This window comes from Myiozetetes cayanensis, unplaced genomic scaffold, assembly GCF_022539395.1.
Source record: "Myiozetetes cayanensis isolate MyiCay16 unplaced genomic scaffold, myiCay2020 scf2-11, whole genome shotgun sequence".
In the NCBI taxonomy this organism is placed as follows: domain Eukaryota; kingdom Metazoa; phylum Chordata; class Aves; order Passeriformes; family Tyrannidae; genus Myiozetetes; species Myiozetetes cayanensis.
The window spans coordinates 11,637,783-11,650,137 of NW_026087411.1; the positions used below are offsets into that span (position 1 = coordinate 11,637,783).

At 41.9% G+C, this 12,355-nt stretch overlaps 1 protein-coding gene across 1 annotated transcript; it reads right to left on the reverse strand.

Annotated features, from left to right (window-relative positions):
* Positions 1 to 8,280: 8,280 nt before the first annotated feature.
* BATF3 (basic leucine zipper ATF-like transcription factor 3) lies at positions 8,281 to 12,355 on the reverse strand. The gene is made up of 3 exons (XM_050314703.1): positions 12,251 to 12,355; positions 11,462 to 11,566; positions 8,281 to 8,909 (listed from the first exon to the last, which is right to left on the reverse strand). Exons 1-3 carry the CDS (start codon positions 12,326 to 12,328, stop codon positions 8,724 to 8,726), a joined length of 369 nt encoding a protein of 122 aa, XP_050170660.1. The 5' UTR covers positions 12,329 to 12,355; the 3' UTR covers positions 8,281 to 8,723.

Below are 12,355 nucleotides of genomic sequence, written 5' to 3' on the forward strand. Positions count from 1 at the left end.
GGGTGATAGAAAGATAAGAGGTTTTGGAAAGCATTGCAGAATTATAAGGAAGTTTCAATCCATGACACACAGAACCAACCACTCCAGGCAACATGATACAGCCTGATGTTCCCACAGCGTTGTTATTGCATGAGAACATGAGTAATAACAGAGGAGTTCAGGTGTATCAGTGCATTGAAAGACCAGGAAAGTACGGGAGCATTTCCCATTATTGCTACTCCATGCAACAAATCCTCTGCCTTGAAGAACTAGCATTATTAGGTAAAATGGGCAGATGGTGTTGGGAAGAAATATATTTAACTTGATAGACAACCAACAGAAAGGTATCTTGCAAAGCATGATGAACCTAAATGAAGAACATTTGTTCATTAAACAGGCATTGCAAATGCATAGCTTAAAAAAAAAATCATTACTGTTAGGGAAATTGGAAAGTTTCTAAGCAAAAAAAGTAGAGACTCCACATATTAACTTGGGATAGATTATTTCTTTCTCACTCACTGCTATATTTGATGAATCACTGCCCTTGAAACACTATTGTTTAGGTACTAAACAAATAGCAGTGCAATGAGATTTTTATTAAGAAATCATTCAACAGTTTAATATCCTCATGTTATCTTTTGTAATAGTATATTCTTCAAGTTTTTGAGAGCAAACCAATAAAACAATAACTAAAAGTTTCCCCACATGCATCTGATGTCATAAAAAGTGAAATTGAAAACACATAATCTGGTTTTTCTTTTGAACGTATATAGCTGGCATTTAAAAAGTAAAATATTTTCATTTTCCCAATCATTATAGAGTGTATAGCTTTAAATCAGTCATTATCTACCAGAGCATGTTGTTTCCCAGATTTGTTGTTGGAAATGTACAGAAAATCAATATAAACAACTAATGATGGAAAACCAATTAGTGAAAACTCTAGGAATTGTTTTTCATATGAATTGAGTGGAATATTTTGAGTTTTGCAAAGTATCAATTAAAATATATATAAAAATCTGATAATGTAATAATTTACAGGCAAAATGTTTTAATTCCATCATTTCTTAACACAATAGTTAAAATACAGATGTGTTCACATATAAGTATTATTTAGCATTTCTCATAAAAAATCTGACTAGTCATGTAACTTTATGTTACAGTCCTCAGTTACCCATATCCCCACTTATATTCTTCTACATGAATTGTATCCATAGCAAGAACCTATCCCTGCTGCAAGCTGCTCTGTGTGGGCTGACCTCACCGACTGTTCAAGGCTCCCTGAGTTATCTGAAATTCCAGAGAGAAGAGTGGAAGTACCAGCAGGGACAAAGGTTCAAATGGAGGCAGGCTGCCTCAACATTTTATTCACTTGGAAAACAGGACTTCTGTTCCTATCTAAACAATAGATAAGTTGCTGTCATTAATTTCCTCACCTGTATGATCAAAAAACCTCTTTCAAATTTGACTGTGCTTGGCTATTAATCAAGTCCTTAAACAAAGCTGATGGACCACCTAGAAGGGCGTGAGCAAGGGTGCAAAACCTCTCAGTGCACTGACAGAACAGGTCCTGAGTCCATACTGGAACTTAGCAAACAAATGGGATGACCAGAATTTACAGGGGAAGTTTCTAGCTTATGTACTATTGTCATTTACAGTAAAAAAGAAAGAAAAAAATATTCATCTCTAGAGATTATTTACCTCGCAACCTAATAGTGCACTTGGAAATTACTGTACCCTAAAACAGCTCTGATAAGCAAAGATGAAACTCAAATAGCTAAAAGGGAACTAACAGAGCTCTTGCCTAGTATCAAATCCTGTTTTAAAGCTTTCTGCTCTTAAAGACATCCTGTTTATATATTTAATCAATGAACTGGATTTAAGAGAAACAAAAATGGCCTGCAATCTTCTTTAAAATGTGTATTTGTAAAATTAGAGTAACTCAGCTTTTAAAACAAACAGCTAAACAGCTTGGGAAATTCCCCAAATTCCTGTTAGATTTTGTTTCTGTTTCTCTGTGAAGAGTTTTCTGATTTTTTTTTTTTTCTGGGAACATAACATGGTTCAATGGTTGCCATTTAGAAAGAAAATTCCCTCTCTTCCATGCTCTTTCCTTACCTTGCATGTCATCAGAGAGACTCTAAGTCTGACAAAACTTTACATCTGCGTTAGCTCTCCTGTCAAAATGAGCTAATGGATAATCATTATCATGGATAATGATATAAGATTCAGAAATCTCAACGGATTTCTATGTTTGTTTTAAGATCTGCTTGATTTAATGTTCAATTGCAAACCTTCTCCAAAGAGAATAAGGGTATGGGATAGGAGGAAATGTTTTGGATCACCAGTGTATTCAATTGGTCTTTTGTGAACTACACAAGCTTCATCCCAAAACTAAGTGGTTTGTACACATACACATCTACCTACAAAATTGCTCACATAACATCATTTCTGTTGGAAGGCTATTCCTGAACGTCTTTCTTCTGACTGGTAAAAAATTCTTCACATATATAGCTCAATAATATGTACAAATTCTACCCATTTATTGTTCTACTAACAGCACTTCTCTGTGATAGCTCTTTCCCTTACATGATCTTTACTGTGCTGTAATTACATAAACAGTGATCCATCACTCTTCAGACAATAAAAATTTGTCTAAAATAAGTAGAAAACAAAAGAAGTCTCAGAAAACCAGATTCCTCATTCCTCTAATCTTCCCAGCAGCCCTTTTATGTGCCTGTACCAGTTTTGCTTCATCTTTCTTTATCGTGGTTGAGCAGAAACATATGCAGTATTTCAGACGAGGTCTTGCCAGGCCCTTGCACAATTACATTGATATTTCTCTCTTTAAGAACACAAATACACAAATAAAGAAATAACACCCTCACTATGCATCTGAATTCCTGTTAAACTTCCTTTTTCCTTCACTGCATTGGTGCCTCAGCATCAGTTACTGACTAACATCTTTTTCCTTATTCATTCGATTGGCATTTTCCATTGATGAGTCTCCACCTTGTGACAGAAATTCTTGTTAATAGTTCTACACGTGACTGTACACTTTGCATCGTGGCAGGATGGGAGGTAATCTCATATAGGTTCCCTTTCCCAGAGAAGGCTGGACCAGATGACCTCTTGAGGTTCCTTCCAACATGGGCTGTTCTGTGACTCTATGATTCTATGATTAATGACATCTATATTCTCTTCTTTGAGGTCGTGCAGTCTCTTTTACATCATAGTTCAATCTTCTTCTGTAGTAATGGTTCCTTTGTATCCAAAGTCTTTACCAAAGACACCAAACAAGAACAGTCTGTGATCAGTCCTTGAGAACTTCCACTTATAAATAATTGTTAGCATGATAGCTCCCTTTTCAGAATAACTTCTGCCATTTTTCTTCAGGTAGTTTCATGGTTATTTTGCAATTCTTGTAAAACATCTCCAGCTGGAGCAATTGTATCTTGTATAACACTGCATCAAATATTTAAGCAGAGTCTTGTTGCTTATTCCATATCCTCAATTATTTACCTAAGATGGATAACAAATTAGTATTCTCAAGATTTACTTTACAATGGGACAACAAATCTTCAAAGTCCGCTTATCCCAGGAGAGATAACTTATAACCCTTTCTAAGAATTTCACAAGTTCTGATATTTTAATAATTTAGAACAATGAAAACATGACAACAAGCTCACTGTGAGACAGTTAAAGGAGAAAGTTCTTCCAAATAACTGGAGACACCTATCCATACCGAGTTCTGGGTGGAATGGTCTGTGGTAGCGTTAATGGGACTGTACCCGGATGGGTGTAGCAAGCTCTACTAGAAGTCTATAGAACTTACTAAATACATACAATAGAAGCTCTTCTGCTGCAAATTTAAAGCAAACACACTTATTACCAATGTCATTTTCTATTTGGCTTCATGAAGACGCTGCTTCAGGATGAGATAAGCTGTGACACTGCAGCATGGTAATCATTCAGTACTAACTCCACAAGTGAATGTTTTCATTCTATACCGAGAATTTTGTGGTTTAGCTTATCCACTTCTAAAGAGAACTATAGTGATTCCCTTAGAGCAGACCAAACACAGAGCTAGTAGAGGACAGGTTATTTGCAAAAGCTATGCCAGCCATTTTCAGAATAGACAAGCCTTTACATTTGATGTCATGGTTTAAAAAGTTTACAGTGAGAAAAAATTCCTAGTCTATCACTACGGATTTTTTCCAAAGGAGCCATCTAGGAAAAAAAACCTGAACGAATGCCAGAAATGGAGCATGCAAACCCATGGATGACTGTTACTATGGTTTCTTTATTAAGAATTGCCCACTTCCAGTCAGCCTGTAGCTGTTCTTGAGTTAAATATTACCCAATGAGTAAACATAGCGCTGCATGTCCCCTGAGGCAGCTGTAGGACTGCTTCTACTTCCAGTGAAATCAAGGTAAATTCCACATTTCTGCAAAGAATGAATCCAAATTCCTTCACTCCCTTATGGATGTGTGCCCACACCACATGTTGTCTGTACATGCAAGTTGTTTCTCCAGTGACCACTTGACAGTAACCCAGGGTTTACAAACAGAAAATTCCTACCCTCCTATGAAGAGAATAACATTAGCTTTGTAACAGTAAATAAACCCACCACTTCTCCTGTTTATCAGATATGTTTCCTTACTGTAACAAGAATTATATCACTGCACTGATGGGAAGAAGAGAAAAGGGATTTTTTTTTTAATGGTTGTTTTATCTATCACTTTCACTGAGACAGAAATTCTAGACTGATTCACATATGGAAACCCCGAATGACAAGCAGCAAAGCATTCATCTATGGACAGGAAACAGTATGGGTTTCATAGGCTAGAGTAAAGGTTATATCACTTTTAAGTACATTTTAAAAGACTGCACAGATGCCTTCCTTAATTTTCAGCTGACCAAACAAGCCACACATAAAAGCCTTTAATCATATATAAGGTATACCAGTGAAATGCAATTTCTGTATGCTTCTACACATTAGCCTTGATCCTCTAATACTGATTCCATTAAGTGATGCTGTCACCAAGTGATGTAGGAAGAGGAGGAAACAGGAAGAAGGAAAAAAAAAAGTGGCACTATACAAAGGTTACTGCAAATACCATATGCAGATGAGATCAAGAGGTGTTGTAGAAGGAGCACTAAACGACAGTAACTGGTACCCAGGAAAAGAACTGGAAAGTCTGCAGAATAGGTTGTTTTAAATCTGTTTTTTAAAAAATGTACTTTTAGCAAACTTCTGGATAAATACATGATGACACAAATGTTCACAGACATGAATGTAAAGTAGCAGAGGGAAGGAGCAAGGTTTTCTAATAAGCTCTCTTGAGGTATAACAATTGATCTCTTTTGTACTCACATAAACAATTTTGGGAAGTTTGACTTTGCCTTTCTGTTGATTTTTTTTTAGCTTTGAAGGTTAAAATTATCTTTTTAAAATATGATCATTTAAAATCTGACCAACAACCAAAGAATTTCATAGATAAAGAGCTGAATTGGACCCAGTCTGCTCCTGGAATGAATACTTTTATCTGTTGGGAAGTTTGCACTAAACGTTTTGCTTCTTCATCAGAGTCACAGAAAATACAAGAAAGAAATCCACACTAACTTAATCTAGACAAACTGTAACCTTCCCTGTCAGCCTAAGAGGCAAAATCCAGCTTTCTTAGCAGCTCTCATCTACAATGCACCTCCACAAACAAGACTGCAGTTCACAATCTGCCTCACATGAACTACAACCTGAATATAAAAGATCTTCCCTACATACCTGATTCCAAAAATCATGTGAATGTAATATAGACCACATTTTTGTGGGGAACAAGTCAAACCAACTGGAAGCTCTCAGAAGCTAGAGTATGTCAAGTGGTACTTTAGCCATATATAGGTACGAAGCATTTTTTGTGATGGTGTAATACTCTGCTGCAAAAGGAGAGGTTAGGATTTGAAAAAACTCTCTGTTGCTTCCTTAACAAATGGGCCTTTTCCTTTCTGTTCTCCTTTCTGGTTCCCTATTCATGTAACAATTATCCCAGGCTCCAGAACATACTTTCTGTTTTGAGACTTCCTGTAAATCAATATTTTTATAAGCAGCTCCTGCAAGAAGTGTAATCAGTATGTATGCATACCAATTGCTTAGGGGTACATAAGCCTGTGCTTTAACAGTTCACTGTCCTTTCTGACCTGTGATTCAGCCTTGACGTTAATTCTACAGATATATCAAAATGTTGGAATTATTTGCCTTGGGACACTCGTTTTGCTCGCTTCTTTCACTTGAGGATCCCAGCTGCCTTTGAACATGAGTCACACAGTGTACTGATTGCCGAGATGCCTTGGTTAATCTATTAAACAGAAGAATGATGCAAAAGGCCCTCTGGAAATATTGCTGGGGAAAAAAAAAAAGTGATGCAAGAAATGAAGGAGGAAGAAGCAGTCCCAGGCCCCAGAGGGTTCAAAGCCTGCTGTTACTAATGGAAATGATCCACAGGCTAGAGCTACACCCTGTGGTTGTGGGAAGAAACTGGGGAGAGTGACGGCCGCCACAAGGCTCCCAGTTCTTCCAAGGAAGAGCAACATAACCTTGGTCTTGGGTTGCTGTTGCCGTCACACAACAACATTTCTGTGAATTCAGCTGCCTTCCCCTGTACACTCTTAATAAACATTATACAATTATGAAACCAACAAACTCCAATGCAGAAACCGTGGACTAAAACTTTTACCGCAGAACAAGAATAGGGCTCGCTGATGAGGAGTGTACAGTAGAACTTGGATATGCCAAATGAAAAACTGGAGTCAGTTTCTAAGCAGATGTATAGAATAATAAATGCTTAAGGAGGAAGATTTTATACAGGGAACTAGATCTCTACTGCTAGAAGCAAGCATCTATAGGACAAAAATCTTTAGAGGTTTCTGCTGGGATAGACTGTCTTGCATTAGGTGGCTGATCTTTCCTTGCATTTTCAAGGGTCCACAGGGCCCCATATAAAAGACCATGCTTTTGTACTAGTCCTGACCTCAACTAGATACTTTCCAGTCTCAGCTCATTTGCATGTACCTGGTTATGAGATGTGAGACATTATCCCTCTGCCTCCATTCTAAGCTATAATGAATTTTTCCAGAGTGACTGTTGTTAATGTCCATCACGCTACTCCTTCTTCATTACATCTCTACTCTGTCCAAATTACACAGTGGTATCCAGGGCCTGAAGGAGTGTGGATGTGTGGATGAAGATGCTCAAGATAGCTTCCTTTCTTAAGGGTGACACAAATTCTTTTGGGAACAACCTAATGAAAAATTTGAAGAAGTCAACAGCTCATGCCTATTATCTTGAGTTTCTAGCCTAAAACAAGGGCACAAGAGGCAGAGTTGACTACATCATTTCCCCAGTTCTATCTTGGCAGTGATTACCAATGTACCATTCTACTAAAGAAGCTTAAACAAACAAACAAACAAATCAGACATTTCAGATCATGTTTTGCTGATAAACACTGTGATCTGGGCAAGGGGAGAAATTAATCCCAGGAGCTGAACTTAAAAAAATCCAAATGTTGAAGTGAGAGAGTTGGCAAAGAGGTGGAGCTTTTTATTATCCAAAGGTGCTCTTTAACTGGAAAATACTGTGAGAAAAACACTCTTTGCTGGATCCCAGGCTACAGTGTTCACAATTCTAGAGCTTGACACTAATAAGAATCTTCAGAGAAAGCAAACACATTTTTCTGTACATTTCTCACTAATATTATCATACTTCCTTTTTGTAACTGAAAAGAAAAAATTAAAGAAAACATAATGTTTTCCTTGCATGCAGTTATCAACCACCTTCAGTGTGGACACAGAACAAAATGCTTACTGAACTCAATTTGTTCTATCCATGGTCATAGTTTTCTAGTAGCAATAAGCAAGATCAAGGAAGGATAAAAATATTTGTTCATTTCCAGTGGGTGTATAAAAAGAGTAAATTTTAAAATCTAAGATGTGAAAACCAGCTAACTCTATTTGCTTTTCTTCCACACAGAGCAGACAATCATCATTAGAAACTGGTCAAACCATATTTTGGGCTATAAAACATTCCAAGAACTAATGTCAGCAGGGCTGATTTGGGTTATTAAAGAAATAAAGACTAAGAAAACTCTTTTGTTACACACACTTCGAAAGAGGAACCAACAAAGAGGTGACAAGCAAGTAATAGAACAACTGACGAGAAGATTAGCATTGGACTTTGGATTTGACCAGCAAAGAAACAGTAGAGATGTCATAAAGACATTGATTATTGAAGAAGTTGGAGAACATAATAAAGATGGGACATTGCTTTTATTAACCAAACTTGTTTAGAGATATAAAAAACAGCAGCCAGGACATGATATACATGGACGGCAGGTTACAAAGGGTCACTGGCAGTGGATGTGTGGGAGAAAGGCATTCCAGTCCGAGGTCAGCGCTTTTCCCTGTCTACATTCCATCGTTTGATAGTGGGCTGCACTGCAGTGTGACATTTCTGAATGCAAAACCATGGCTTCAGATTCTACCAAATAAGAAGTTGCAGTTTGAATTGTCTTTTTTCCCACAGGTGTTATCCTGAGATTCAGAGGACTATAACACTTCAACGTGGAGAAGAGCTGCATCATCAAGTCCAGACCTCTTAGATGGAAGACTTGCACCATGAGTAGGTAGTTCTTTAAAACTCCTGTAAATGACACTTTCACACATCACATTTAAAGGTGGCTGAGGAGAACACTCATCTTGGCAGGCAGCTGGTAAGTGCATCAGGCCGTGGTATGGTCACAAAGTTCATGGTGCAGTGCAATAGTGGACAGATCTTTTCATGATCCTTCAGCACTTCACTGAGATGTTTCATTTCATCTGTTAACTTTCCAATTTCTCTTTTTAAGGAGGTATTTTCTTGCTCAAGAGACTCATATTCCTGGAAGGAGAGGAAAGAAAAAAAACAAACCAACTTAGTCAAAACACTTCTTTCAGTGCTTCCACCTTGAGTACATTCACGTAACTGTAGAAAAACTGTGTGGTTTCCTACTACAACATGCAAAATGCTAAGGAAAAACACACACAACCTGGGTGCTGTAACAGGGCAAGTGCTTTATGACCTGTGCCCTGACCACACTGTGATTCCTCTTGGGGCCCTGAAAACCAGGAAGTGCTGCTGGCCCTCAGGAGTCCCCCAGTAGCCCAAGGCTGCAGGCATGGGTGGCTGTGTCCCCATGGTGGCCTCTTCCAGCCCTGGGTTGCCTCTGCTGGGAAGGGCTGAGCTGGACTCTGCACTGTCAGATCAGAGAAAATGAAAGCACTGACGGCAGATAGGTGCTGGGAAAACCCGATGCCTGGCATTGCTGGTGAGAAAACAGCAGCCCCTAACCTGGGCCAGTGCAGGGAAAAGCCATTTACCCCAGAGCCAGCTGAGACGCACACCTAGCACAAGGTGTCCAGTGTTCTCCTCCAGGCTTGCCAGGGCTTGTAGCCCCCTGCCCAGATACTTGAGAACTCAGAAGCAAGAGGAGGGGAGTGTCATGCCAGCTAGTTGCCAGACTCACTTTGCTGCCATAAGGATAACCACTACCTTGGTTATCCCTGACCTGGGCTGCTTTTAGGCTAAGGCTTCTCTGGCAATAAATAAGCTGCTGTTAACTGCAAGGGAGTTTTGAGTTGCTCTGCAGCCTGCATCTGTGATGGATGCAAGGCTCCCATGTCACCTTTTTGATAATAATTTTTTGTCTCAAGTGTTCCTGCTGCTAAGTCTTCTCATCCCAAAGAGAAGAGAGACAGAGGTTCAGAGCCAGCCCAATGAAAACCTGTAAGTGTCTCACTGCTGGCCCAAGGCTCAACACTCACCCACTCAATCTCACCTCCCTGGGAAAGCTTCAGAGCAAACTTCAAAACCTACACATGCCTTAAAAGGCTTGTTTCTCAGGCAGTAGGGAGAGCCTCTCATGCAGTACTCCTCTGGGCAGCCTGGTACTGCCTCTACTACCCTTTGCAGCAGAACTTTGGATTCCTTGCCCTCCCTCACACCCCTCCTCTCACACACAGAGTAAAACAGGCACACTATTCCTCTGAACACGCTATTCTAGCCAAACTCCAGTCAAGTTGTCCAACACTGATTCTGGCTCTGCTCATCTCTTGTTGCCCTAAACCCCATGGGGTTGGGTTTTGGAATGTGTTACTCTCCCATTTCTCTGTCCCATTTTCAGGGGTGAGACTATCAAATTGTTCTTCCTAAGAATGAATGCCTATTCAACCAGATCTGCCTGCACCTGAAAAACCTGTGTGCTTGAGAATGAAGATTCCCAGCAGAAGAAAGATGCTCAGGTCGAGGAGGAATATTTGAGAGGCTGCAGTATGGCACGGGGACCAGAAATTATTCCAAATGAGCCAGGGGTTACCCCTTTACAGAAGTACTCTGCACCTGGCTTTCTCAGGCGCTGACTCAGAGGAGATCTGGGAAAAACCAAACCCAAAACTCCCCACATTGTCCCTCTTGGTCTCTCATGACTATTGGTAGATCCTTCCACACTGAGAAAGGCAAAAAGCCTGTGATGAACCTTCAGAGCTGAACAACAACTCAGCCACAGTTGCAGCAGCAAAACGGACACTTACCCTAAAAACTGACACCCCAAAAGCTGACACTTACCTGGCTACAACAGAAGCCTTTTTGCATGAGGCAACATCCAAAACCAGAGGAAAGGGATTCCTGTCCTCCAGTGTTTGCACTGGGGACACAAGAAAGCTGCACTGCATTGTGATATTAAGAGTTTCTGGAAGAATCAGGGTTTGTTTGTTTGTCTGTTTTGTTTGTTTGTTTTGTTTGTTTGTGTTTTTGGTGGTGGTGTTTTTTTTTTTTTTGAAACATCAAATGTTATTTATCAGAGCATACAAATACAACAGCTAACCAAGCCAAGCTCTCAAAATTGCAGGTGCTGAAGCTCCTAACAAGCCTTTTCAACTGGGTATCTCTGGGCACCATGTTGATTAGTGGCCGTGCTAGCACCATAGTTGTAGAACTGATTCAAATCAGCACTGCCATTGCATGGTCATCTCCTCCTCCATCACCTTCTCCCTTGTAAGACAGTAAAGATTTATCTACTGCCATAGCAAATGGGGCAAGCTTAACATTAATACAGAGGAAAATGGGTTTGTTTCAGCACAGAGGAAGCCTGTGATCCCATTCATTGGGTGGTCACAGGAACAGCAAAAAGAGGGAGACTGAGGCAAGGGCAGAACCACATCTCTCTCCCTGGCAGTGTCCCTGATAGCAGAGCTGCACTGTCCAATAGGAACATCAGTATCTGGGAGTTCCCAAGCAGGCATCCCCCAGCACACCTGTCTCTGCCTCACACCCACAGCTCTCTGAGCTGGGGTAGCATGAAGACAGGCTCACACCTGCTTAAGAATTCCCATTTACTGTAAAGTCCCGCACTCAGTACCCGAGCTATGCTTGCAAAACACCAAGTACCCATTCACCTCGTGAAGTTTATCTGCTTTCTGAGTTTGCTTCTTCCGGCTCCTCTGTGCAGCAACTCGATTTTTTTCTCTCCTCCTTACTTTCCTGTCATCTTCTTCATGACTCTGGAAGACATCAGCCAGAAACACTTCGTTAGTTTTTAAGGTGCATGTGGAGATGCCCTAATTCAGGCGTGCAACTGTTTCTGAGAACGAGCATGTACTCTAAACGTCACATCACCGACCGCCGGCATCCCACTGGTCCCACAGTCTGCAAAGGGCAGAGCATCCCCTGCCCCACTGCACAGGTGGGACCCGAGGTGGAGGGATGGAAGCCGGCAGGGCTGCCCGGGGGACGCCGCAGAGCCCCGCGGGCACACACGCTGCCGCTGATAGGGGAACGAGGGCACTCCCGTCACCCGCGACGGGGACCTGCCCGGCTGGCAGCACTTGACACCTGCTTCGCCCCAGCGCTGCCGGCGGGGCGGAGGTGCGAGCAGCGCCGAGGAGAGCGGCAGCTCCCGCTGCCCCCGCGCCCGCTGCCGGCGGGGCAGCCCAGCTCTCTTCCCGGCAGCCCGCGCCCGTGGAAAAGCCTCTGATCGCTCCATGCCCCAGCGCTGGCAGCTTTCCGCGCACCGCCGGCCGTCCGCCCGCTCTCCCACCTGGAAGAGCCTGCACGGCGGCCGCCTCCCGGTAAAAGAAGTGCCGATGTCCAGGGGCAGCGAGCACCCCCGAGGCGGCGCTGCCCGGCGTGACTCATCCCCATGTGCCCGCCCGCCTGCAGCGCAGAGCCCCTCGGCCCGGCCCTACCTGCTGGCTGCCCTCGGCCGCCGCGCCCCGGGGCAGCGCGCTGGCCCCCGCCGCAGCCGCCGGCACGGCGCACGACATCCCGCAGCTGCGGAGCCGCCCGCAGGG

Excerpts from the sequence above, each read along its gene's own strand:
- BATF3 (XM_050314703.1), bottom strand. The coding sequence starts at position 12,328 with ATGTCGTGCGCCGTGCCGGCGGCTGCGGCGGGGGCCAGCGCGCTGCCC. Across the intron at positions 11,567-12,250 it reads CGGCCGAGGGCAGCCAGCAG|AGTCATGAAGAAGATGACAG; the intron begins GTAGGGCCGGGC and ends GATGTCTTCCAG. Across the intron at positions 8,910-11,461 it reads AAGCAGATAAACTTCACGAG|GAATATGAGTCTCTTGAGCA; the intron begins GTGAATGGGTAC and ends CTCTCCTTCCAG.